This window comes from Gigantopelta aegis, chromosome 8 (genome assembly GCF_016097555.1).
Source record: "Gigantopelta aegis isolate Gae_Host chromosome 8, Gae_host_genome, whole genome shotgun sequence".
In the NCBI taxonomy this organism is placed as follows: Eukaryota; Metazoa; Mollusca; class Gastropoda; order Neomphalida; family Peltospiridae; genus Gigantopelta; species Gigantopelta aegis.
This window is the reverse complement of record NC_054706.1, coordinates 41,383,299-41,406,854: the sequence shown is the minus strand read 5'-3', so window position 1 is coordinate 41,406,854 and position 23,556 is coordinate 41,383,299. Positions and strand designations below refer to the sequence as shown.

Sequence of the window (23,556 nt, the reverse complement as noted above, 5' to 3'; positions counted from 1 at the left end):
CAAAAACGCAAATAGCGACCGCACATTGTTACCCGGCACAACACAAGTAAATTTGGAATAAATAACACTTAAAACAAATGTAACACGAAAAAACACGAAAAGACGTCTGAACCCGACAGCAAAGAGAAAAAGAAGAAAGTTATAGTCACATGACTGGAACTACAGGGAGCATACAGTAGAAGAATTTTAGGCCATCCCATTGGCTGTTGAAAAGAAAATTATCTTCCCTAATTGCCAACATCCCTATCACAAGCAAGCGAGGTATTAAAATAGAAGACAATAGATAAATAATTTAGGTACTTAGTCCCCAGTATTGAAATCAGTTAAGAAGCCAACATGATTAACTATCTGTGGAGGACGGTATGGCATGCTACCTATCTGGACTTAAAACTAATAATTATTAGACAAAATATTTTAATTTATTACCTTGGTATTCCGGTGTTCGCATTAATGCCTCTTTCTCTTCTTCTTTCTATGGTAAAAGAAATGTCATTTTAAAATCATTTATTATAAAAATACTGCCTTCACCAATTATCTCCCCTAAAACTTGACTTTATTCATTAAAAAAAAAAAAAAAATTCAATATTGCTACAGCCTCTTAAAGTTTGTTCAAATGATTTTCTATTTCAATACTTACAACTTAGCCAAAGGTGCAGAAAGTACTCGCCGCTCATCAAATGAGACTAAAAATTCTGAAGGACAAGTGAAAAAATGCAACTACTAGTTCAACCGGCGATCAATCTTTCTGATTCACCATAATGTTTTATTTGTTTTCATCGAATTCGCGACTCCACATCAGACATGCCAGAATTCCTAAATATTCAAACAAAACATTCAGAAACGAAATACAAAACAATATATGTTCTGCACTGACAATAGAAGACTTCGGTGTTCTAAACTGTGCAAGCGCGACATTCCAAAAACAAAGATGGTCAAAGGTCAATACTTTTTACACTCGCCTGATGTGTGGTTGGTCTAGGATTGATCCCCGTCAGTGGGCCCATTGGGCTATTTCTTGTTCCAGCCAGTGCACCACATATATCAAAGGCCATGGTATGTGCTATCCTGTCTGTGAGATGGTGCATATCAAATATCCCTTGCTACTAATGGAAAAATGTAGCGGGTTTCCTCTCTTTGACTGTCAAAATTACCATATGTTTGACATCCAATAGCAGATGATTAATAAATCAATGTGCTCTAGTGGTGTCGTTAAACAAAACAAACTAACTTTTTTTACTTTTTAACATTGCCAGTGTATTTTTAATTCGACTAGATCGTTGTTAAATACTTGTATGATGTCACTTGAATTTTGTAAATCTATATTATTAAATTTTCTTTGCGTCTATACACTTTACAGCAATATGATTGGTCCAGAGGTGCTTACTTTGTTTCGTTCATACCTCGATGAACTGAAAAAATTTAAGCCACGCATAACCCCCCCCCCCCCCCCCACTAACTCGCACTACTTTTGTGCAACAAGCCAGATTATTCAGGCAACCATACTTAGATATTTTGAAGAAAATACATGTAAAAGCTACAACAGCAATTTTAAAAAATGTATACGATAAATTGATGGAAAATGTTATAGCAGAGTAGACATGTAGATCTATACGCATTGATTTAAAAAACAAAACAAAAAACAACTCTCTTTGCTAATCATGACATGATGATGATGATAACTAGTTTAACGTGCCCATATACCACTAGGGTTTTGAACACGCCCATCCTGAGTCTGACCTCCGATAAGATCGGTGGCCTGACTCGGGATGGAGGGGTGTGTGTGTGTGTGTGTGTGTTGTGTGTGAAAATGGGCAGAATTTTGAAAATAGCAATTAGTAAAAAAAGTTAATAGAATAAATAAAAAAAATAAAAAGGTTACAAGCCAAAAATAAAAAAAATTGACTGCTCGGCCGAATATTTATATAATTTGGAGCATTTTAGAAGGACAGTCTAAAATTAAATAAGAGAAAGAAGAGAGGATTGGACTATTTAATAATATTTAAAAAAAGAAGTAATTTTAAAGTCCAATCGATATGTCCACGCGAGTGGCCTCGTTAAGGCCGTTTGGGTGCACAGCTTAAAGGGACGAGATGGGTTGCATCCCGTCAAGAAAACCCCTAGATTGACAGTCGATAGACGTTGAAGGTGTAGTGCTGTGCTGAAATACAGATCTTGAGAAGCCGGATCCGTCTGAATGAGAGAGAGTATCAGACTAGGGTATAGTCCAGTCGTCATGGTTTGGTATAATGGTGCGGACGGGCCCGACTCCGGAGGATACGAGATGGTATCACTATAAAGCAAGGTAAAGTCTAAAAAAATAGTAGTAGGGGCCGACCCCGCTTCCTATTTCTTCCAGTGCTGCTAGGACAGGCTCGGACATGTAGAGACTAAACGCGAACAACCGTGGCGTCCTGCAGAATGGCCGTCATATGAGTCACGAAAAAACCCAAGTCGACAGTCAGACAGAGAAATGACGTGGAGGCAAGGAATCTCGCTAAAAAAGAATCCAACCTGGTGGTGCAGGCTGTCGAAACGAGAAGCGTTCCAGCGTTCAATCAGTTCCAATGGCCGCATACATCCCAATACAAAACTTCATTTCGCTGACAAAAACAACGAAATGAAGGACCCCCAAGTCGAGCACACAAAAGCATGTGCAGTGTGCACACGCGAAACCAACACGTCTTACCGCGTGGAGCTCCAGACTGGGAATGTGTCATAACATGAGACTCGGTTGGTGGCCAAAGTAATCATGTAGGAAACTTCACGTCTGTAACTTACTTGTAAGTATGTTCTACAGCTGTTGGCGAAAATTAAACGGTTCGATCGACTGCATAAATGTTAGACACGTTCCCTTCATTCACTTTCATAAAATATAAACTTAACACAAATAGGACAATTCCTTCTAATATAATGAAATGATCTGTAAAAATGCACAGCAGCTAGATAAAATGGCGTCACTTATCAAAATTGCATCATTTACAAAAATCACCTGATTCAAATAATAGTGAATGAACGTTTTCATTCTTACGCGACATACAATGTAAGTATTAATGAAGTTTACACAAACAATACTACAGGCGTATTTAAAGCTAAACAAAATAAATTCAGTTATGTATTGTTAAAGTATGCATATAAATTTAATTATAAGATTCGACCGCTATTATTTTTTGGTTCATGCAAGTATGAACCAAAAAAACAATGTGTACACTTTTGTATGTCCCACTACGCAAAGTCATACAGTGTGCACATTGTTTTTTATGTTCATACTTGCATGAACCAAAAAACAATTGCGGTCAATTCTTAAATGAATAAAATGTAAAAAAAACCATTGTCTTTTCCAGAATATTAATTTTTTTATTGTTTTGTCAATGAAGGTCTGCCATTTGCCATGTGATGTTGATCACTTAGCCTACCAAGTGTCCTGAATAATGTTTTTTGTCAAATATATATTTATCATTTGAAATGAAGACAGTATATATTTAATTTTAATATTGTTAAATAATAATATATTATTGGCAGACTAGTAGAAATTCTTGCAGGCTAGTAACTTTTAGTTGGTTCTGATCCGGCGGGCTAGTGAAATATTTTTCATTTCTGCACCCCTGTTAGCCCATCCTTTTAGCCCCAATGGCTTAGATTTGACTGGAGCAAAGACAAAAGACATCTGAACCAAAACAGTGAAAGAGAAAGAAAAAAGCTTTAGTCACGTGACCGAAACAGAAAGCAAAGGACTCATTGGAAGATTTTAACCATCCCATTGGCTGTTGAAATGTTCGGACCAGACTACTATCCTAAGGGAATATGCCATTGTTTGAGGTCAGCTTATGTAAAAAATAAAATACAGGGCTCGAAAAGGCCTATGGCCAGGTTGCTTAATGCGACCAAAGTCTCGTTTGGGAGACTTAAATATTAAAAAATAAGGGTGTTAATCGCCCAAATAATATTTCGGCAATCTTTTTTGTACAACATATGAGCCACTATTAATAACTGTATTGCATATATTTATTCCACATTAAAATCTTGCTCGTGGTTTGCAAAACTGAACGTATCGGCTTACTTTAACTTGCAAACATTCATTTATATCATAAACATTGATGTTACAGACCGGATGTAGTTAGGTATAGTCTTGACAAAACAAAGACTTCCTGATCCAGTTCATAGCCATGCATTTGGAACATGTTAGCCAAATACACGATTAAATCCAAACATTCACGAATGCCATCTTAGTTATTGTCATCTGCTTCGTTGTGTTCCAATATATGGGTTTTTTAATCTCGTTTTAATTGGGGATTTTCATTGGCCAGTTAATGTGGTGCCTATTGAATTGACTAATGAAATTACTTGTTACCATTTTCAAAGTAAAATCACGATCATGATGTCTTCTGCTGGGTGGAATTTTTATTAAACGCACACAACAATCAAATGAAAAAGCAAACATTCCGAGGAAGTTCATTTTGTTTTTCAATTCTGTCTAGTGCAAATGAAGTTAGGTTCTTTTAGAATAAGGAGTACCTTGCCCCCAGTTGGTTGTACATTACCATGCAATTTTGTGTTGATGTAAACAAAAAATTATTACTTTTACACAATTTGTAAAAAAAATAAGTAAATAATTTGCTTTAGCTTCAGTGTGCGATTTTGAGGAGAGTCCGGGAGCCCTGAGGCTCGCGAAAATCATACAGGACTCTAGCTTGGCTAGCATATGAGCCCGCATGGCTCGTAAACATTATTTGTACAAATTATATTCATTCTTCAAAATGACACAGTCAACATATATGGGCAAAATCAAGCAGTAACGGACAGACATTTTAACTACTTTTATACATAAATTTGTTCATACTGAATTAAGTTTCTGATATAACAACTTACTTTTGGATTGGTTTTATACGTGATAGGTTTCTTTACACTGCGGCATAAAAATATTTAATGATCAAACATTTCTATTTTAGTTCGCTGATATTATGTTCCTAACCTTAAATTACCTGCTCATTTTAATCAATAAATCATTTTCTTGGTAGCGGAAATGTACTTCAGTAATGTCCATACAAACATTGAACCAATGCCAGGGTTGAAAATTAGCAGTCGCCCGGTCGCCCAAGGCAACCTTTATTGGTTAAGGGCGACTAAGAATTTTACAAAGGTAGTCCGTTGGGCGACCATCGATTTTAGAGTCTAGCGAGTATGGTACTATCAGTTAAAAAATAAACGCACTGAAACTGAATCGAATGACCAATGTGACAAAACACACTGCGTCTCTGCTGGCGAGAACAACAAATCTGACAGGAGACAATATTGTAGAACATGTTCTATATTTTGACAGTGCCAAACTGACCAGACTCAGTCTCTATGATTTTGGTCTGGGGCTGAAAACACATATACATTGTAGCTCAAAACGTATTGCAGACACTTGAATTGTTTTGTTTGTTTGTTTGTTTTTTTAAAGTCGTTGGCTTATTGTAATGGACTGAATATGCCATGATTATCTAGTAGACCTACTTTTTGACATTATTAAATGTTATGGTACAAATTAATCCTACCGGTATTTAATTAGCTTACTATTATGTTATTCTGGGACAAAATCAAAATATATCTTGTAGTTTTAACTCACACTAACAATGAAATTGTTCATTACTAGAGGGATTATTCCAAAATTCAATTAATTGGCATGTAAATATAAAATTCATATAAAAAAAACATATTTTATTAAATTGTAATGTTAAACCCATACCATCTGAAATAGCTTTTTTTAGTGTAAATAATAATAAAAAATATTTATAAAACTGCGTAGGTTAAATCTTTTCTGATACAGGTTTTAAGGCAATTAATGGAACACCCAAGGTAATCTGTTCAACAAAACCATAATACAAGATCAGGGCCATATCTCGGCACAATGCAGAGTCGAATGAGTATTTGGCGAAATAGTGGATGATTCCATCAATCTTTATCTAGTGCCTTGTCTATAAGAGGACAGCCACTCCCGAGGAAATCCTTTACTGGAGAGTGCATCCCTCTTGCATCACCATAAAGAGGACTTCCACTCTGAGACTCCAACAACCGCAGTTCTACCTTTAAGGCTTTAGTATCTTTGTACTGCAATATCAATTACTTCAGAGACAACACAAGTGAACCTGCATAAATTGGTTGTTCTAACATTTTTCGTGACATTTGTATTAAAAACTATATTTAATCTGTATCATTTAAAGGGACGTTCCTGAGTTTGTTGCAATTTTTAAGATGTTATCAACTAGCATAGACTTCTTAACGATTGTAATTACATATCAAATATATTTTCCTACATAAAATATTAGTGGCTGTATATTAAATGTGTATTAGGATAAATTTCATTTTATTTAATAAAATATGTATTTTAGTACGTACCAAATTATTTGAAGACACAATCCAGTTTTGACTACTTACAAATATTAAGACAACCAGAAACACATTGAATATACAGACACTGTTATTCTAAACAAGAAAATATATTTAATATGTAAGTTGAATCGTAGAAATATTTTATTAGTCGGAAACATCTTACAATGCAAGAAACTCAGGAATGTCCCTTTAATGGTAATTTGTAAAGAAACATTTTTTACGGTATATATAATGGATTTATTTTTTTCAAAAATGTTATTTGGGTTGGTATGGGTTTAAAACTTAATAATATGTTTTAGATGAATTTTAACTTTATTCATTATGCAGGTGCATGCCAATTCATCGTTTTCCTTTTGACGTAAACGGACTATATACATGGTTATTATTATACATGGTTGTTATTCAACAAAGAAAATCCTAGTTTTGATTTTCGCTGTGCAGTTAAATTGGAGGGCTAGTTGAATTTGAGAAAGGCCAGTAAGATGTTTCTTCAACTGGCCCTGCTGGCAAGCATGGTTTTCATGTTAATTTTCAACCCTGCAATGTGCAAAATACATAGGCAAAAGTATCCCATGCACTGTTTACAAATAAGCAATCTTCGAAAAGTAACCTGGGCTGCATTCAGCCAAACCGGGCGGAAAAACGTCCGCGTGAGTGGTTTATGCACTTCACAGTAAACCAAATGGCCACATTGGGAACCAATCAAAATAGTTCGCGAATGTTAGCCAAACGTTTGCTGGCTGAACTTGGGGTTGGTGAAGACACCTAAAAAACAAAAAACTGACTAAAGAAAAAAATGGAACCAACAACTAAAAAACCTGTTAGTAAAAAAACCTTTTTTTTGCTTTAAAATTGGATACACTGTTACTGACAAATTGGTTATTCTTTCCAGTAAATAGTAAGGGTCGTTTTATATACACTAATCCATATAGAGTTAGTAGCATATGACACAGAATTCTATGTTGATAAAGTTCTTTGATGAAAATGTTCAGAATCAGAGGATGTAGCCCTGAATTGCAAAACAGACATTCCCTTTTCAGTTTCTGAATTCCTTTGAATAGATACCATATTTTTCCATGTATTATGTGCACTTTTCCCCCCCAAAATACAGGTTAAAAATGGGGGTGTGCATTATACATAACAATAGAATTTTTTTTATTTTAAAAATGTCCAGCGATCACTCATAAAAAATCGTTGATCGGTAGTTTAAGGTACTTTACAGGTTATTGACAGTGTTCATTACAATGAAACGCAAAAAAGACTCTTTAAAATCGCTTTTCACTTGTGATGGTTGTACTAAATGTAAAATAAATGTACAAAAGCATCCATACCTAGCCAAAAAGTACACAAAAATAGACCGTAAATATTTTTAATTTCCGTGAGATTTAATTCGGCCATTTCCGTCAAACCGGAAATATACAACACTACTATAAAATCACAAGCCAACAAGACCTGTGTACCTGAGCGTAACGTTTTCAAAGGTTTAGTTAAAATGTGTGACGTCAAACTAATTTGTGCTAATCATGATGACGTCATATTACCGATGGCGGTGACTTTATACTGTTTTCCTAAAAATTTCATTAAAATGTTATTTTAGAGAAGTGTTATAGGATAAATAGAATTCGCTACTCAAGTTTTTTAATATGTAAAATATCAACCTCGTCTAGTTAATTGGTATTTGTCTTGGCAGAGCGTCGACAAATACCAATTAACATAGACTCGGTTGATATTTAGCATACTGAAAAATACTTGTGATGAATCCTCTCTATATATATTTTTAACATTATGTTGCAGATTGGAAACTTTAAAGATATAAACATAAATTTGAAGAATTAATAATTAAAACACTCTAAATACCATATCAAGTGGAGGAACCTTTCTGGAGTAGACTTTCATTCGGCCACGGAACGTCTTGTTAATAACACTGCTGTTCAGTTTCTTTGTTCCATTCAGAGCAGAGTGCAGAGCATTCAACAACCAGGACAGAAAGTCTATTGGGTCACCTGCAAAAAGTTCACCAAATAACAGTTTTAAAGTTCTAGTGACAGAGCAGAAACCCACAACTGCTACATGGGAAAGGGTAACATAAACAAAAAAGCATTCCGAGAGTACTGCTAAAACGATACATGTCCCCTACCGAGCCCAACAAAGTTTCTTATCTCCTAAGTTCAAGGGCCACAACTCTTTGGAAAATTGGTAAATTGTCATAAAAGTCAAACTTGATCTATAACAGAACATGATAAAGCTATACAATACATGTCAACTCAATAACTTGTAGCATTGCAAAAAAAAGTCTGGAAAACTAATTGTTATTCAAGGGCCATAACTCTGTGAACCCTGTAAATTGCCATGAAAGTTAAACTTCATCTGTAACAGTACATGATAAAGCTATACACACAATTTCAAGGCATTGTTAGAAAAACACCTGGAAAACTATATGTAGGACAGACAGATGGATGGACAGACAGATGGAGATGAAACCTATAGTCCCCTTCAGTTGAACTGGTAAGGGGCTAATATTTATCTGGTATTTTTAACCCCCTCACTAATGTATAGTTTTTGTATATATTGCAACGCTTGCATTGTTATTCCACATCATGACCAGCCTAAATTGCTACAAGTTCCCTCATTTCTTTTTACTAGTATCAGTGAGATGTTAAGAAGCTGCTTTTTTTGACATGCAGATATAGATCAATAACTGGCTTTAGTTAAAATGTTAATAACTATAACAATATATTATGTAAAAATTAACCTAAATAATATGGCCAAAATGAATGTAATGTTGACATATTATGAAGATTATCTGATATACTTTATATAACATAATATTCTCACTTTCTTCCGCGCTAATTTAGTGAACAAGAACATTTTAAAGCATTTGATCTTTGTTGAGGGTATTCGTTTCTTATATAGAATATTAAACAATGAGCTGATATATAACCTGGTTAGTTACATGTAGTTTTCTTTTCAAGAATAAAGAGATTAACATTTGATTAATTTTATATTTATCTACATTAAATAGTTTAAAGTATTCTTCTGTAGGCCTAAATCTGTCAGCGTTATTATTCATGGTAATTGGAATAGCTAAAGAGAATATAGTTGATTTTATAGGATAAAAGACGATAGTAATAATTATGATATGTTAATTAATCTTATGTTTTTTTGTCTTTAGTAGGGTTTTTTTGTCATTAGTATTGAGATTTAGACGACACAAGTATGCTAATGAAAATCTGGCATTTACCTCCAGGTTTTAGTTTATGCTTTGCTTTTACGCCAAGATAGTTGATAAACTACATCAAAGTGCAGCTGACATTACTGCCTATATTTAGTTATAGTTATGTTTTAGCTAATCTCTGCCAGGGTTAGTTGTTGGCATGTACTGCCAGGGTCATGTTTTAGCTAGTCTCTGTCAGGGTTAGTTGTTGGTGTGTACTGCCAAGGTTAGTTGTTGGTGTATACTGCCAGGGTTAGTTGTTGGTGTGTACGGCCAGGGTTAGTTGTTGGTGTGTGCTGCCAGGGTTAGTTGTTGGTGTGTACTGCCAGGGTTAGTTGTTGGCATGTACTGCCAGGGTTAGTTGTTGGTGTGTACTGCCAGGGTTAGTTGTTGGTGTGTGCTGCCAGGGTTAGTTGTTGGTGTGTGCTGCCAGGGTTAGTTGTTGGTGTGTACTGCCAGGGTTAGTTGTTGGCATGTACTGCCAGGGTTAGTTGTTGGTGTGTACTGCCAGGGTTATACTTTAGCTAGTCTCTGTCAGGGTTAGTTGTTGGTGTGTACTGCCAGGGTTAGTTGTTGGCATGTACTGCCAGGGTTAGTTGTTGGTGTGTACTGCCAGGGTTATACTTTAGCTAGTCTCTGTCAGGGTTAGTTGTTGGTGTATACTGCCAGGGTTAGTTGGCATGTACTGCCAGGGTTAGTTGTTGGTGTGTACTGCCAGGGTTAGTTGTTGGTGTGTACTGCCAGGGTTATACTTTAGCTAGTCTCTGTCAGGGTTAGTTGTTGGTGTGTACTGCCAGGGTTAGTTGTTGGCATGTACTGCCTGGGTTAGTTGTTGGTGTGTACTGCCAGGGTTAGTTGTTGGTGTGTACTGCCAGGGTTAGTTGTTGGTGTGTACTGCCAGGGTTAGTTGTTGGCATGTACTGCCTGGGTTAGTTGTTGGTGTGTACTGCCAGGGTCATGTTTTAGCTAGTCTCTTCCAGGGTTAGTTGTTGAAGTGTACTGCCAGGGTTGTTTTAGCTAGTCTCTGCCAGGGTTAGTTGTTGGTGTGTACTGCCAGCGTTAGTTGTTGGCATGTACTGCCAGGGTTAGTTGTTGGTGTGTACTGCCAGGGTTATACTTTAGCTAGTTTCTGTCAGGGTTAGTTGTTGGTGTGTACTGCCAGGGTTTGTTGTTGGTGTGTACTGCCAGGGTTAGTTGTTGGCATGTACTGCCTGGGTTAGTTGTTGGTGTGTACTGCCAGGGTTAGTTGTTGGTGTGTACTGCCAGGGTTAGTTGTTGGCATGTACTGCCAGGGTTAGTTGTTGGTGTGTACTGCCAGGGTTAGTTGTTGGCATGTACTGCCTGGGTTAGTTGTTGGTGTGTACTGCCAGGGTTAGTTGTTGGTGTGTACTGCCAGGGTTAGTTGTTGGCATGTACTGCCAGGGTTAGTTGTTGGTGTGTACTGCCAGGGTTATACTTTAGCTAGTTTCTGTCAGGGTTAGTTGTTGGTGTGTACTGCCAGGGTTAGTTGTTGGTGTGTACTGCCAGGGTTAGTTGTTGGCATGTACTGCCTGGGTTAGTTGTTGGTGTGTACTGCCAGGGTTAGTTGTTGGTGTGTACTGCCAGGGTTAGTTGTTGGTGTGTACTGCCAGGGTTAGTTGTTGGCATGTACTGCCTGGGTTAGTTGTTGGTGTGTACTGCCAGGGTTATACTTTAGCTAGTCTGTCAGGGTTAGTTGTTGGTGTGTACTGCCAGGGTCATGTTTTAGCTAGTCTCTTCCAGGGTTAGTTGTTGAAGTGTACTGCCAGGGTTGTTTTAGCTAGTCTCTGCCAGGGTTAGTTGTTGGTGTGTACTGCCAGCGTTAGTTGTTGGCATGTACTGCCAGGGTTAGTTGTTGGTGTGTACTGCCAGGGTTAGTTGTTGGCATGTACTGCCTGGGTTAGTTGTTGGTGTGTACTGCCAGGGTTAGTTGTTGGTGTGTACTGCCAGGGTTAGTTGTTGGCATGTACTGCCAGGGTTAGTTGTTGGTGTGTACTGCCAGGGTTATACTTTAGCTAGTTTCTGTCAGGGTTAGTTGTTGGTGTGTACTGCCAGGGTTAGTTGTTGGTGTGTACTGCCAGGGTTAGTTGTTGGCATGTACTGCCTGGGTTAGTTGTTGGTGTGTACTGCCAGGGTTAGTTGTTGGTGTGTACTGCCAGGGTTAGTTGTTGGTGTGTACTGCCAGGGTTAGTTGTTGGCATGTACTGCCTGGGTTAGTTGTTGGTGTGTACTGCCAGGGTTATACTTTAGCTAGTCTGTCAGGGTTAGTTGTTGGTGTGTACTGCCAGGGTCATGTTTTAGCTAGTCTCTTCCAGGGTTAGTTGTTGAAGTGTACTGCCAGGGTTGTTTTAGCTAGTCTCTGCCAGGGTTAGTTGTTGGTGTGTACTGCCAGCGTTAGTTGTTGGCATGTACTGCCAGGGTTAGTTGTTGGTGTGTACTGCCAGGGTTATACTTTAGCTAGTTTCTGTCAGGGTTAGTTGTTGGTGTGTACTGCCAGGGTTTGTTGTTGGTGTGTACTGCCAGGGTTTGTTGTTGGTGTGTACTGCCAGGGTTAGTTGTTGGTGTGTACTGCCAGGGTTATACTTTAGCTAGTTTCTGTCAGGGTTAGTTGTTGGTGTGTACTGCCAGGGTTTGTTGGTGTGTACTGCCAGGGTTATGTTTTAGCTAGTCTCTTCCAGGGTTAGTTGTTGGCGTGTACTGCCAGGATTAGTTGTTGGCATGTACTGCCAGGGTTAGTTATTGGTGTGTACTGCCAGGGTTATATTTTAGCTAGTCTCTGCCAGGGTTAGTTGTTGGTGTGTACTGCCAGGGTCTTGTTTTAGCTAGTCTCTGCTAGGATTAGTTGTTGGTGTGTACTGCCAGGGTTAGTTGTTGGCGTGTCCTGCCAGGGTTAGTTGTTGGCGTGTACTGCCATGGTTTGTTGTTGGCGTGTACTGCCAGGGTTTGTTGTTGGCGTGTACTGCCAGGGTTAGTTGTTGGCATGTGCTGTCAGGGTTAGTTGTTGGTGTGTGCTGCCAGGGTTAGTTGTCGGTGTGTACTGCCAGGGTTAGTTGTTGGCATGTACTGCCAGGGTCATGTTTTAGCTAGTCTCTGTCAGGGTTAGTTGTTGGCATGTACTGCCAGGGTCATGTTTTAGCTAGTCTCTGCCAGGGTTAGTTGTTGGTGTGTACTGCCAGGGTCATGTTTTAGCTAGTCTCTGCCAGGGTTAGTTGTTGGCATGTACTGCCAGGGTCATGTTTTAGCTAGTCTCTGCCAGGGTTAGTTGTTGGTGTGTACTGCCAGGGTCATGTTTTAGCTAGTCTCTGCCAGGGTTAGTTGTTGGCATGTACTGCCAGGGTCATGTTTTAGCTAGTCTCTGTCAGGGTTAGTTGTTGGTGTGTACTGCCAGGGTCATGTTTTAGCTAGTCTCTGCCAGGGTTAGTTGTTGGCATGTACTGCCAGGGTCATGTTTTAGCTAGTCTCTGCCAGGGTTAGTTGTTGGCATGTACTGCCAGGATCATGTTTTAGCTAGTATCTGCCAGGGTTAGCTGTTTTAGTAATTTGTTTTTCATTTCTAGTTTGTTAAACTTATTTGTAAATCTGATGACTCAAGCAACCAAACAAATGAAATTTAAGTTTATTAATAAAATGTTTTGAATTATACCCATTTTCCAACTATAACTGAACAAGCCTTGTTGTGTAACAGTGGTACATGTTTAAGAGCATATGCAAACACTGAGCACTTTGTCTCTTTATGCGAGCGTGAGTAGAGACTAATGGAGAAGCCTCCAGCTCACTACAAGTGTGGCTTCTCTCTACAGTTGGTATTATTTCACAGAAGGCAGAGTAAACAATTTAAAAACATGCAAACCTTGCTCTGTGATCTGAAACCGCTTCTTGCTACACAGCACCACAGCCTGCAACATCTCATGGGGACTGACGTGAGCCTTGAAGTTGCGAGGGTTCCACAGTTTTCGCAACAGTTCCCCGAACCGCTGAACAAGAAGGAAGGCTTGGTCCCCAGGAGGCCGCTTAATACACTTGTAATTACTCTCTTGAAGAAAATAATCCCTTAGCGGCACCACATGTGATAAGGCCTTTAGTTTAAAAACACAAACAATGACTTATCAGTATTCACAGAATGCATGTACAAAACATATTTCTAACAAATATCTATAGTAGAGGTGTAACGATATACTCGAACACCATTCTAAGACATGTAGTCAAACATCTCATATGCATCCCAGCAACAAGTGTGCCAAGCGAGTACATATTCAGCACTGCTGGGGATATGGTAACAGCAGAGAGAGCTGCACTTTCCTGTGAAAAAGTGGAGATCTTAAGTGTTCCTTAAAAACAATGTGATTCTGGACAAGACAACTAGACAATAGACACACCCATGATTAATCAGTTTTACTTTAAAAAATACTGTGCTCTTCCTTTCTGCAAAACCTTTTCACTTTTGTTTTCATGGACATGAATATATATTTGTATTCGTCACCTCATGTTCGTGATATGTGTGGCATTCTCCACCATGTGTATTTGCTACACCTGTAATCTCAGGGGTGAGAATGACAAATTTCAAAATCCGTTGAAATGTTTGGGAGACATGTACACGAGGACGTAATTTCTATGCATTAGAATAACAAAACTGACATTTTAAGTTCACAAGGTAAGTCCAATAATTTAAAGATACTAACCGTGTAATTAAATATCTGTAAATTTCGTGAACATATTACAGTGTATATATATATATATATATGTCAAATAATTAACCCATTACTGGCACTAAAATATTTTGTCTGCCAATCATCATCTCTGCATTATAATTAAATGAATTCACATATCTTCACTTGTTCTATCATTAACATTGTCTGAGCCTGTCCAATACTCTTCTGTCAACAGAATAATAAACCATATAAATACACTTGTTTTAGCTAGCATCTGCTCACATCTGTGGGGACAGAGTAATTCAACCAAGCATCTTTTTCTTGTTGCTCATTTGATTTTTATTCCATTTTTCTTTTTTAAGCATTCCAGATATATATACAGAATTCCTATGGCTATATTCAGTAGCGACTCTTCACAAATGCCTCTCAATCTGTTTCTGCTTACATATTTAACCACTGCCCCTCATTTCCAAAGTTAAATTTCTAGCCAAGTTACATACTTTGTGCAGTAGGCTACCATACGCATGCTACAGAAATGATATAAATTTGGCAATTATGTTACCATTTCATTCAATAAAAATTAAACAATTTGAACCTAAGTTATCATTTATATTTATACTGGAGAAACTGCTACACATCAAACAAACAAAAAATCGGGTGAAAATGAAAATGAAATTAAAAATCAGGCATAATTTCGGTTATGGGCAGAGCCAGTTTTCATTTTACCCCCCAACCACCATATCATGGCACAAAAGTTTGGGCTGTCAGACAGAGTGCAAATGAGGTTAGGAAGGCCCCCCTTTATAATAAAGGGACCCGACCTCAAATGTATAGCATTAGGATAGATATAATTCATAAAACAAAATAAACACATCGTGTATACTTCTACCAACTTACTTGGGGTGCGGAAGCAACTAAATGTCAAGAATATGTTAATGAATGCGCTTGGGAATACATTTCTTGTACATGCTTTCAAATACGCCCCCACAATCGTAATCTACAACATACGTAAGAGATCGGAACAGCGAAATCTGCCGAAGTCTTCCGAATAGTATGCTGAATTAACCGAAAAATACCAAAATACTTTCTTCCTGTTGCACTGTACGAAGACGACTGCGTTCGAATTTTCTCGTGAAACCAAAGCAAAAAATTGTTATATGAATGAAATTAAATTAGTGACTTAATTACAAATTTGCTAACACATACCTCACCCCCCTTAGAAAAATCTTCTCAGATTTTCATCGATCTTAAAAGTGACCAATTTGGTCCCCAAAAACGCAGATTTCTGCGGATGTGCAGATCATTCTCACCCCTGTAAGGTATATTTAGTGTAACAAGAATTCCACACAATTATATAATGATGTAGTGTCAAAAAGAAGGGATATTCAATACACTACATACCTAAAGCATTTGAATTAATTTATTAAAAAGCAAATCGGCTCATTTGATTAAAGTTAACGAAGGAGAATGTCAGTAGTCAGAAGATGCCGGTAATGGGGGAGGAGGGAGGAAGGGGACAAACTTGAGCTATTTATTAATGTGAGATCATATGCTTCCAATATCTACAAAGTGACATGTGAAATAATGTGTTGGTTTTTTAAAAACCCCAGAAGTAATGATATTGCATTCTTATACTAAATGGAATTTCTAAAAACTCAAAACAATATGGCTTATCACTGATCTTTAAAAAAAATGTTTTGTTTAACAACACTATTAGAACACATTAACTTATTAATCCTCAGCTACTGAATATTAAACATGTGATAATTGTGAGATACAGTATTAGCGCAAACACACAACATTTTATCCATTAGCAGCAAAAAATCTTTTATATGCATGTTCCCACATACAGGCCAGCACATACCATGGTCTTTGATATACCAGTCGTGGGGTGCTTGCTGGGACAGAAAAAAATCCAGTCAGAGAATGGGTGCACCGAGGTTTAATCACATACGATGCAAACACATCAGGCGAGCACTTGATCGACTGAGCTAGGTGGGGGGTACATAGCCCAGTGATAAAACACTTGCTTAATGCACAGTCAGTTTGGGATCGATCCCCATTGGTGGGCCCATTGAGCCATTTCTCATTCCAGTCAGTGCACCACAACTGGTATACCAAAGGCCTTGATATGTGCTATCCTGTCTGTGATATGGTGCATATAAAAGACCCTTCCTACTAATTGAAGAATAGAGCTGCTTTCTTCTATATGACTACAGGACAAAATTAACAAATGTTTGACATCCAATAGTCTATGATTAATAAATCAACATGCTCTAGTGATATCATTAAACAAAACACACTAACTTTTTCTAGGTATAGATACTGTTCCCTCATGTTCCTGTGCATGATGAAAACTACATTTAGATGCAAATGCCAAGAAGACCTACACCCCTTCATGGCATAAATATTGGTATTACCATAATAATTTCTGATATAAACTTATCCCTTTTTATGGTGTTGGCACAGAGCCAAACTGTTGAATCATCATGAAATGTGACTCGTTATCTTAGCAACAACATGAGAATTACTTTAGGCATGATATTTAGATTTATGTAGCATGGTAAGAAATGATAGATATTTAAGACTTATATGTAAGTGTGATGACTACATTTATTTGATATTATACTTAGATTTTAAGCATAGTTAAATTAAGAAATTTTATGAATATGAGCCCAGAACCAGCAAACCAATTTAGGTTAGGCATATGTACCAGCTTGAGGCGAGTGTTGGCGAAGATTAATTTATGAACCACTGTCTGGCCACAGTATTTATATTTATCTTTTATTTTTTCCTAAGAGAAACTTTGATTTATCAATACTCTGAAATTGTGTAACGTTTATGATTTTATATATACTTTCTATAATTATAATGCTAGATTGGAATTTACAAAAAAAGAAAGACAACAAACTACGTTTTTATTGCTTTAAACAAATTTGATAAAATTTAAAAATTTTAATTGAGTGTACAAAACTGTTTTTAAAATCAGTACTGATTATGTAATAAATTGTAGCTCCCATGAAAGGCACTCAGTCACTGGTGGTTGACCTAATTTATGAATGAATGTTTAACGACACCCCAGCACGAAAAATACATTGGTTATTGCTATGGTAAATGCAAAAACAATATGATGATCAACATCAATATAAAAATTCAACAGTTAAATTAAAACACAGTGTAAAGAACTGTGCAAAATACAAATAACACAGATAGATAATATTAAAATTTACAATAAAAGTCCGTATCACGTAGAAACTGTAAAATAAGTTCTGGATGGAATCGAAAGGATTCCATCACATTTTGTGGTCCAAATATATCTTTTTGAGTTTCTTTAAGATGCTTACACTCCACCAAAATGTGGTGCACCATCAGAGTACACTGACAGTGCTCACACTGAGGTGGAGGATCTTTCTTTAAGATAAATGAATGGGTCAAATAGGTATGACCGATGTTGACCTAATTAATGACCCAACAAAGTATTATCTGAAAATATATACATTTGATTTATCCCTAAAAGTACTTTATTGAATTATCTACATAATCACCATATCACACTTATTATTGATATTTTATAAAAATAATTGAATTATGTCGACAGTCCATAATTCAGAGAAAAATAACGGCTATTTGGAGAGCAGATGTGTATTATTTTTGAGTCACGTGACGGGCATCCCCCGAATAACCGCAGTGTCAAAACGATTTACCAAGCTTTTATAACGAGAATGCTTTACTGTCCTCTGTAACGTAGGTTAAATAGAAAAAAACAACAATGAAAATAAGTTAATAAAAAGTTTTAAAAACATGTACTTGATGATAATAAGCTTATACATTAATTTATTTTAGTAACAGAAACATTTTAAACATCGACAATCCTGACTAGTTAGGCCTTTGCATCTATAGGTAAATATATCATTAGTCGTACGCAAAAAAATTTAAACATCTGGATCACAAACCCCTTCATTTTCCACCGTGTCAAATTCATTATTATGCAAAATATGCCATAACAGCTGGCTTAGGATAGGAATTGTTACATTTTTAAAGAATACTATGAACTGGACTGTGTTTATATATGATGTGGCTATATATATGACGGCCGTGCATATAGCCTCCGCTAACGAGGGCTGGCTATAAACACAGCAAAAATGTATAGGCGGTAAATAGGTATTTGACTGATCCATATTGCCAAACCATCTAAAACAGGAGGAATACATACTAAGTACTGTATGAACAGTGCATGGTCTGAACAGGGGAGGGATTGTAAATGTACCTAGCAGACCCTTTTGTGTAAGTTTTCCACAGACATATGAATAGTAATAATATAATAAAATAATAATAAATAAATAAATAAATAAATAAATAAAAATAACAAATTATCAGCTGCTGAGGCAAATTATCTGAAAGAGAAAACAACTATGGACAGTCCACAAACTAACAACAGGGCTTGAACTTTGAGGCTGCTTACGTACATTGTGAAAAGTGAATTTTTCCGCAAATAAATAGGACTAAAAAGTTATTTTGCTGTATGTAGTTATATTTCAAATGCGCAAAATTTCAAGTGGCAATAAAACTCTTTTTTTTTCTCTCATTTTTTTTATACCAGTAACACTGAGACCACTCCCGGGTCCCCATCTAAATTTATGTAATGTTTCTGTAACAACCGACCCAACCCCACTGTGTCATGATTTTACCGACATTATTATAATAATAATAATAATAAATAAAAAATTATATTATTATTATTATTAGCATACTACTACCTTATGGGTCTGGAGGGGGCGGTGTTTTATCTGGGGTTTTTGGCTATAAAAATGCAAGATTAACCTGTGTGCACACACACAAACAGCAGGCTGAACTTGCCACTGTGCGTAGAACTGGATTCAGCTGTGTTAAGTTATAATTAAGCCTACCTTTGGCGACAGTACACTGTTTTTTTGTATGCTATACAGTAAACCAAATGACCACTTTGCAAATCAGTCGAAATAATTTGCTAATGTTTAGCGACCGAGCACTATAGAGTTGTAACTGTCTAGACTCCTGCCCCTGCTAAATTTCATGCACAGGTGCCTGCAGTGGTACTGTGTACAGTAGCTCCGTGTTAAAAAAGAAAAAAGAAACAAATTCTTTTTTTTAAATCATAATAATAATTTTAAAAAATTGCAAGTTCATGTTCCGCCTGTTTATTATTTTATTTCATCATATTTGCCATTATTTTGTCATGAAATAATATATTTTTTTATTTGTTTATAGCTGGCCCTCATTTGTCAAGTATCTATAAACGGTGGTCGTTTATATAAAATTCAAGGATACATTACACGGCCATTGTATATATAGCCTCATAACTACAAGTCGTTTTGCCATACGTTTTATGACTTTTCACATCTAGAGTTACAAATTTTAAAAATGAAGCATGTCATGGAAGTCCTTCAATCGTGGTTCAATTAAAATGTTTTGGATGATAAAATAGCGAGGTTTGGTATTCCAGTTGAATGTAATCTCATTTATAATCCAATTCTAGAGAAACAAGGCCTTTAAACATTCTTCCACTCACCTGAAGCACCACATTGCAGTAATCATTTGCTTTGATGTTGTTCAAACCCACAATTCCTGAAATGATTTTTTTTTAAAAGAAGAAAAGATACACATAAAACATTCGATTTTGTATAAACTTTCCTTATACCTTTACAGGAATGAATGAATGAATGAATGAATGAATGAATGAATGAATGATTGTTTAACAACATCCTAAAACAAAAAAACATTGGCTAAATTGGGTAACAAACAAAGAAAATTATGAAAAATAATTACATTCTTTCAATGTTTTATTGATAGTGTCAGACTTTTTTGGAGGTGATGGTGGTGGGAGAGAGTACACGCAGATAGTCCAATGGTAAAGTGCTAGCCTGAGGTGCAGTCAGTCTGGGATTGATCTCTGTTGGTAGGCCCATTGAGCTATTTCTTGTTCCAGCCAGTGCACCACAACTGGTATATCAAAGGCCATGGCATACACTATCCTGTCTGTGGAATAGTTAATATAAAAGAGCCTTTGCTACTAATTGAAAAATGTAGGGGGTTTCCTCTATATGACTATAGGTCAAAATGTCCAAATGTTTGAATAGCCGATTATTAATAAATCAATGTGCTCTAGTGCAATCATTAAACAAAACGAACTAACTTTTTCTAAATACTGTTCCCTATGTTCCTATACATGATGAAAACTACATTTAGGTAGTATTAAACCAAATAACTTCCACCTGGGTAAAGTTTGAGGTGCACCAAACTTTTGATTGAGAAGTTAACACCACAAGTCCTGTGATTGGTGATAAATGTGAGTGTGTTGGTTGTGAAAAAAAACTAGTTTCATCTGGGCAAAAAATGTATGCAATTTTATTTCATCTAGCGCTCGCTTAATGCGCAGTCGGTTTGGGATCGATCCCCATCAGTGGGCCCCTTGGGTTATTTCTCGTTCCAGCCAGTGCACTACAACTGGTATATCTTAGGCCGTGGGATGGTGCATATAAAAGATACCTTGCTTCTAAAGTAGCAGGTTTTCTCTCGAAGACTATTATGTCAAAATTACCATGTTTGGCATCCAATAGCCGATTAATAATCAATGTGCTCTAGTGGTGTCGTTAAACAAAACAAACTCTAGTACTACTATGTCAAGTAGCACTGAGCTTGAAAGATGTATGGAGTACCTGTAAAAAAAAGTAATTAAATTTTGTGCAGAACTAGGATAGTCATACAGGTAGATGCTATTCGTTATTTCTGAAATGAGCTGATTCACTGTAGGTAGTACTCAACCAAATAACTTCCGGCTGGGTCAAAGTTCGAGGTGCACCCAACTTTTGATAGAGAAGTGAACACCACAAGTCCTGTGATTGGTTATAAATGTGAGTGTGTTGGTTGTAAAAAAAATTAGTTTCATCTGGGCTAACAATGTATGCAATTTTATTTCATCTAGTACCACTGTGTCAAGTAGCCTTGTGCTTGGAACATGCATGGGGTACCTGTAAAAAAAAAAGTACTCAAATTTTGTGCCGAACTAGGGTAGTCATAGACGCTACCTGTTATCTCAGAAATGAGCAGCTTGACACCCACTTTTTTGTGATTCACTTTAAGGGTGAGGGGTGGTAGTATTTATATCCATGGCGTCTATGTTGATTGATACGTTGCAGGTAGGAGTTTTAGCCACATATGCTACTATTGTCGTCTATGGGATTGGATTTGGTAGTATACACCCTGTAAGGGTGAGGTGTGGTAGTATTTATATCCGTCATGTTCATGTTGATTGATACGCTGCAGCCACATAAAAAACACCAAAATGAAAGAAGAAAAAGGGGAAAAAAAAGGGAAAGCTTTGTTACCATATATCTTGTGTGTTGGTCAACTTTGTGGAAATATGTATCTATCCCTTATTTTGTCCCTCAGTATCTGGTACTGAAAAGTTGCCTCATCTTTTATGTACTGTTAGTTAAAACGGACTTATTGTTAGTCTGACATTCACGGGTATTCATTTTGCTGAACCAATCAAAGTTTTAATATTATTATTTTAATAAAGATTTTAAAATATCTATAAAAAAAAGAAGATTTTTTTAAAGTGATCCCCTACTGTGGGACAACATTTTTCTTTTCTTTTTATTTCTATCTTCATAGAATGAATCAATTGCTTTGATATCACCAGCTGATAAAAAGTAGTTTTGTTTTTGTAAAGTATATATTATTTGGCATCCAAGATAAATGATTTTAATAATGAACACTACCACTTCCATTGTTTTTATAAGCAGTGATATCCCCCGAAAATGAAAAGTTTCTAATATTTTATAAAGAATTGCTGAATAAATAAATGACAGTAAGTAAAAATCATCTGTTATGACCAATTAAATCTGCAATTGAGGGTAAAATATCAGAGATGAGTTAGTCAACACAAAAGACAGAATGACTATTCTGATCACGACAAATTTGGCGCCAAATAAGTGGTTTTTCAGTTGGAGATTGCCGAAACGATAATAAAATATAACTTTTATTATATGTATTAATGGATACTGGTATGGGACACAACAGAGGCTGTTATCTCTGTTAGCCCACGGGTTCCTGCAAATGAATTTAGTGGCCCAAAGTAAACAACAACAAAATGGGGATGGTGTGGGGGACAGCGACACAAACATACTTTGTGAATAAGTTTCGAGCCCTGTACTGGGTTTGCATCCTGGAGTCCACTCTCTATTAGTAGTTTAATATAACAGCTCAGTGGGAAGATATAAGGCCACAACACTGGTTGTTCTGTCACCAACAGCTAACCATTTACCCACTGTCCTGACAGCATGCTTGTTCTGTCACCAAGAACTAACCACTTGCCCACTGTCCTGGCAGCATGCTTGTACTGTCAATAACAGCTAACCATTTACCCAGTCCTGGTAGCATGCTTGTTCTGTCACCAACAGCTAACCATTTACCCACTGTCCTGGCAGCATGCTTGTACTGTCAATAACAGCTAACCATTTACCCAATCCTGGCAGCATGCTTGTTCTGTCACCAACAGCTAACCATTTACCCACTGTCCTGGCAGCATGCTTGTTCTGTCACAAAGAACTAACCATTTACCCACTGTCCTGGCAGCATGCTTGTTCTGTCACCAACAGCTAACCATTTACCCACTGTCCTGGCAGCATGCTTGTTCGGTCACCAACAGCTAACCATTTACCCACTGTCCTGGCAGCATGCTTGTTCTGTCACCAACAGCTAACCATTTACCCACTGTCCTGGCAGCATGCTTGTTCTGTCACCAACAACTAACCATTTACCCACTGTCCTGGCAGCATGCTTATTCTGTCACCAACAGCTAACCATTTACCCACTGTTCTGGCAGCATGCTTGTACTGTCAATAACAGCTAACCATTTACCCAGTCCTGGCAGCATGCTTGTTCTGTCACCAACAGCTAACCATTTACCCACTGTCCTGGCAGCATGCTTGTTCTGTCATCAACAGCTAACCATTTACCCACTGTCCTGGCAGCATGCTTGTTCTGTCACCAACAGCTAACCATTTACCCACTGTCCTGGCAGCATGCTTGTTCTGTCACCAACAGCTAACCATTTACCCACTGTCCTGGCAGGATGCCTGTACCTCAAATGGATATAGACCTAAGCATGAAAATCAATTTCAACTGAACTTAAGTAAAGGACACACTGTAAAAATGAAGTCATCCAAACAAAACATTGTTCTCAAAAAATAAGGTTTTATATGCACATAGTACATGCCACCCACATTTGTGCAGACCTGTACAAAATAACCCAATTGAATCTAC

The 23,556-nt window shown here is 37.1% G+C and overlaps 1 protein-coding gene across 1 annotated transcript in view; it reads right to left on the bottom strand.

Annotated features, from left to right (window-relative positions):
• Positions 1-23,556, bottom strand: part of LOC121379664 (U4/U6.U5 tri-snRNP-associated protein 2-like) — a 92,548-nt gene that overhangs the window by 27,980 nt on the left and 41,012 nt on the right. The window contains exons 6-9 of the mRNA XM_041508314.1: positions 19,799-19,854; positions 13,452-13,677; positions 8,227-8,372; positions 427-472 (exon numbers count right to left, since the gene is read on the bottom strand). Coding sequence (XP_041364248.1) covers positions 427-472; positions 8,227-8,372; positions 13,452-13,677; positions 19,799-19,854 — 474 coding nt within the window. The remainder of the gene's footprint in view (positions 1-426; positions 473-8,226; positions 8,373-13,451; positions 13,678-19,798; positions 19,855-23,556) is intronic.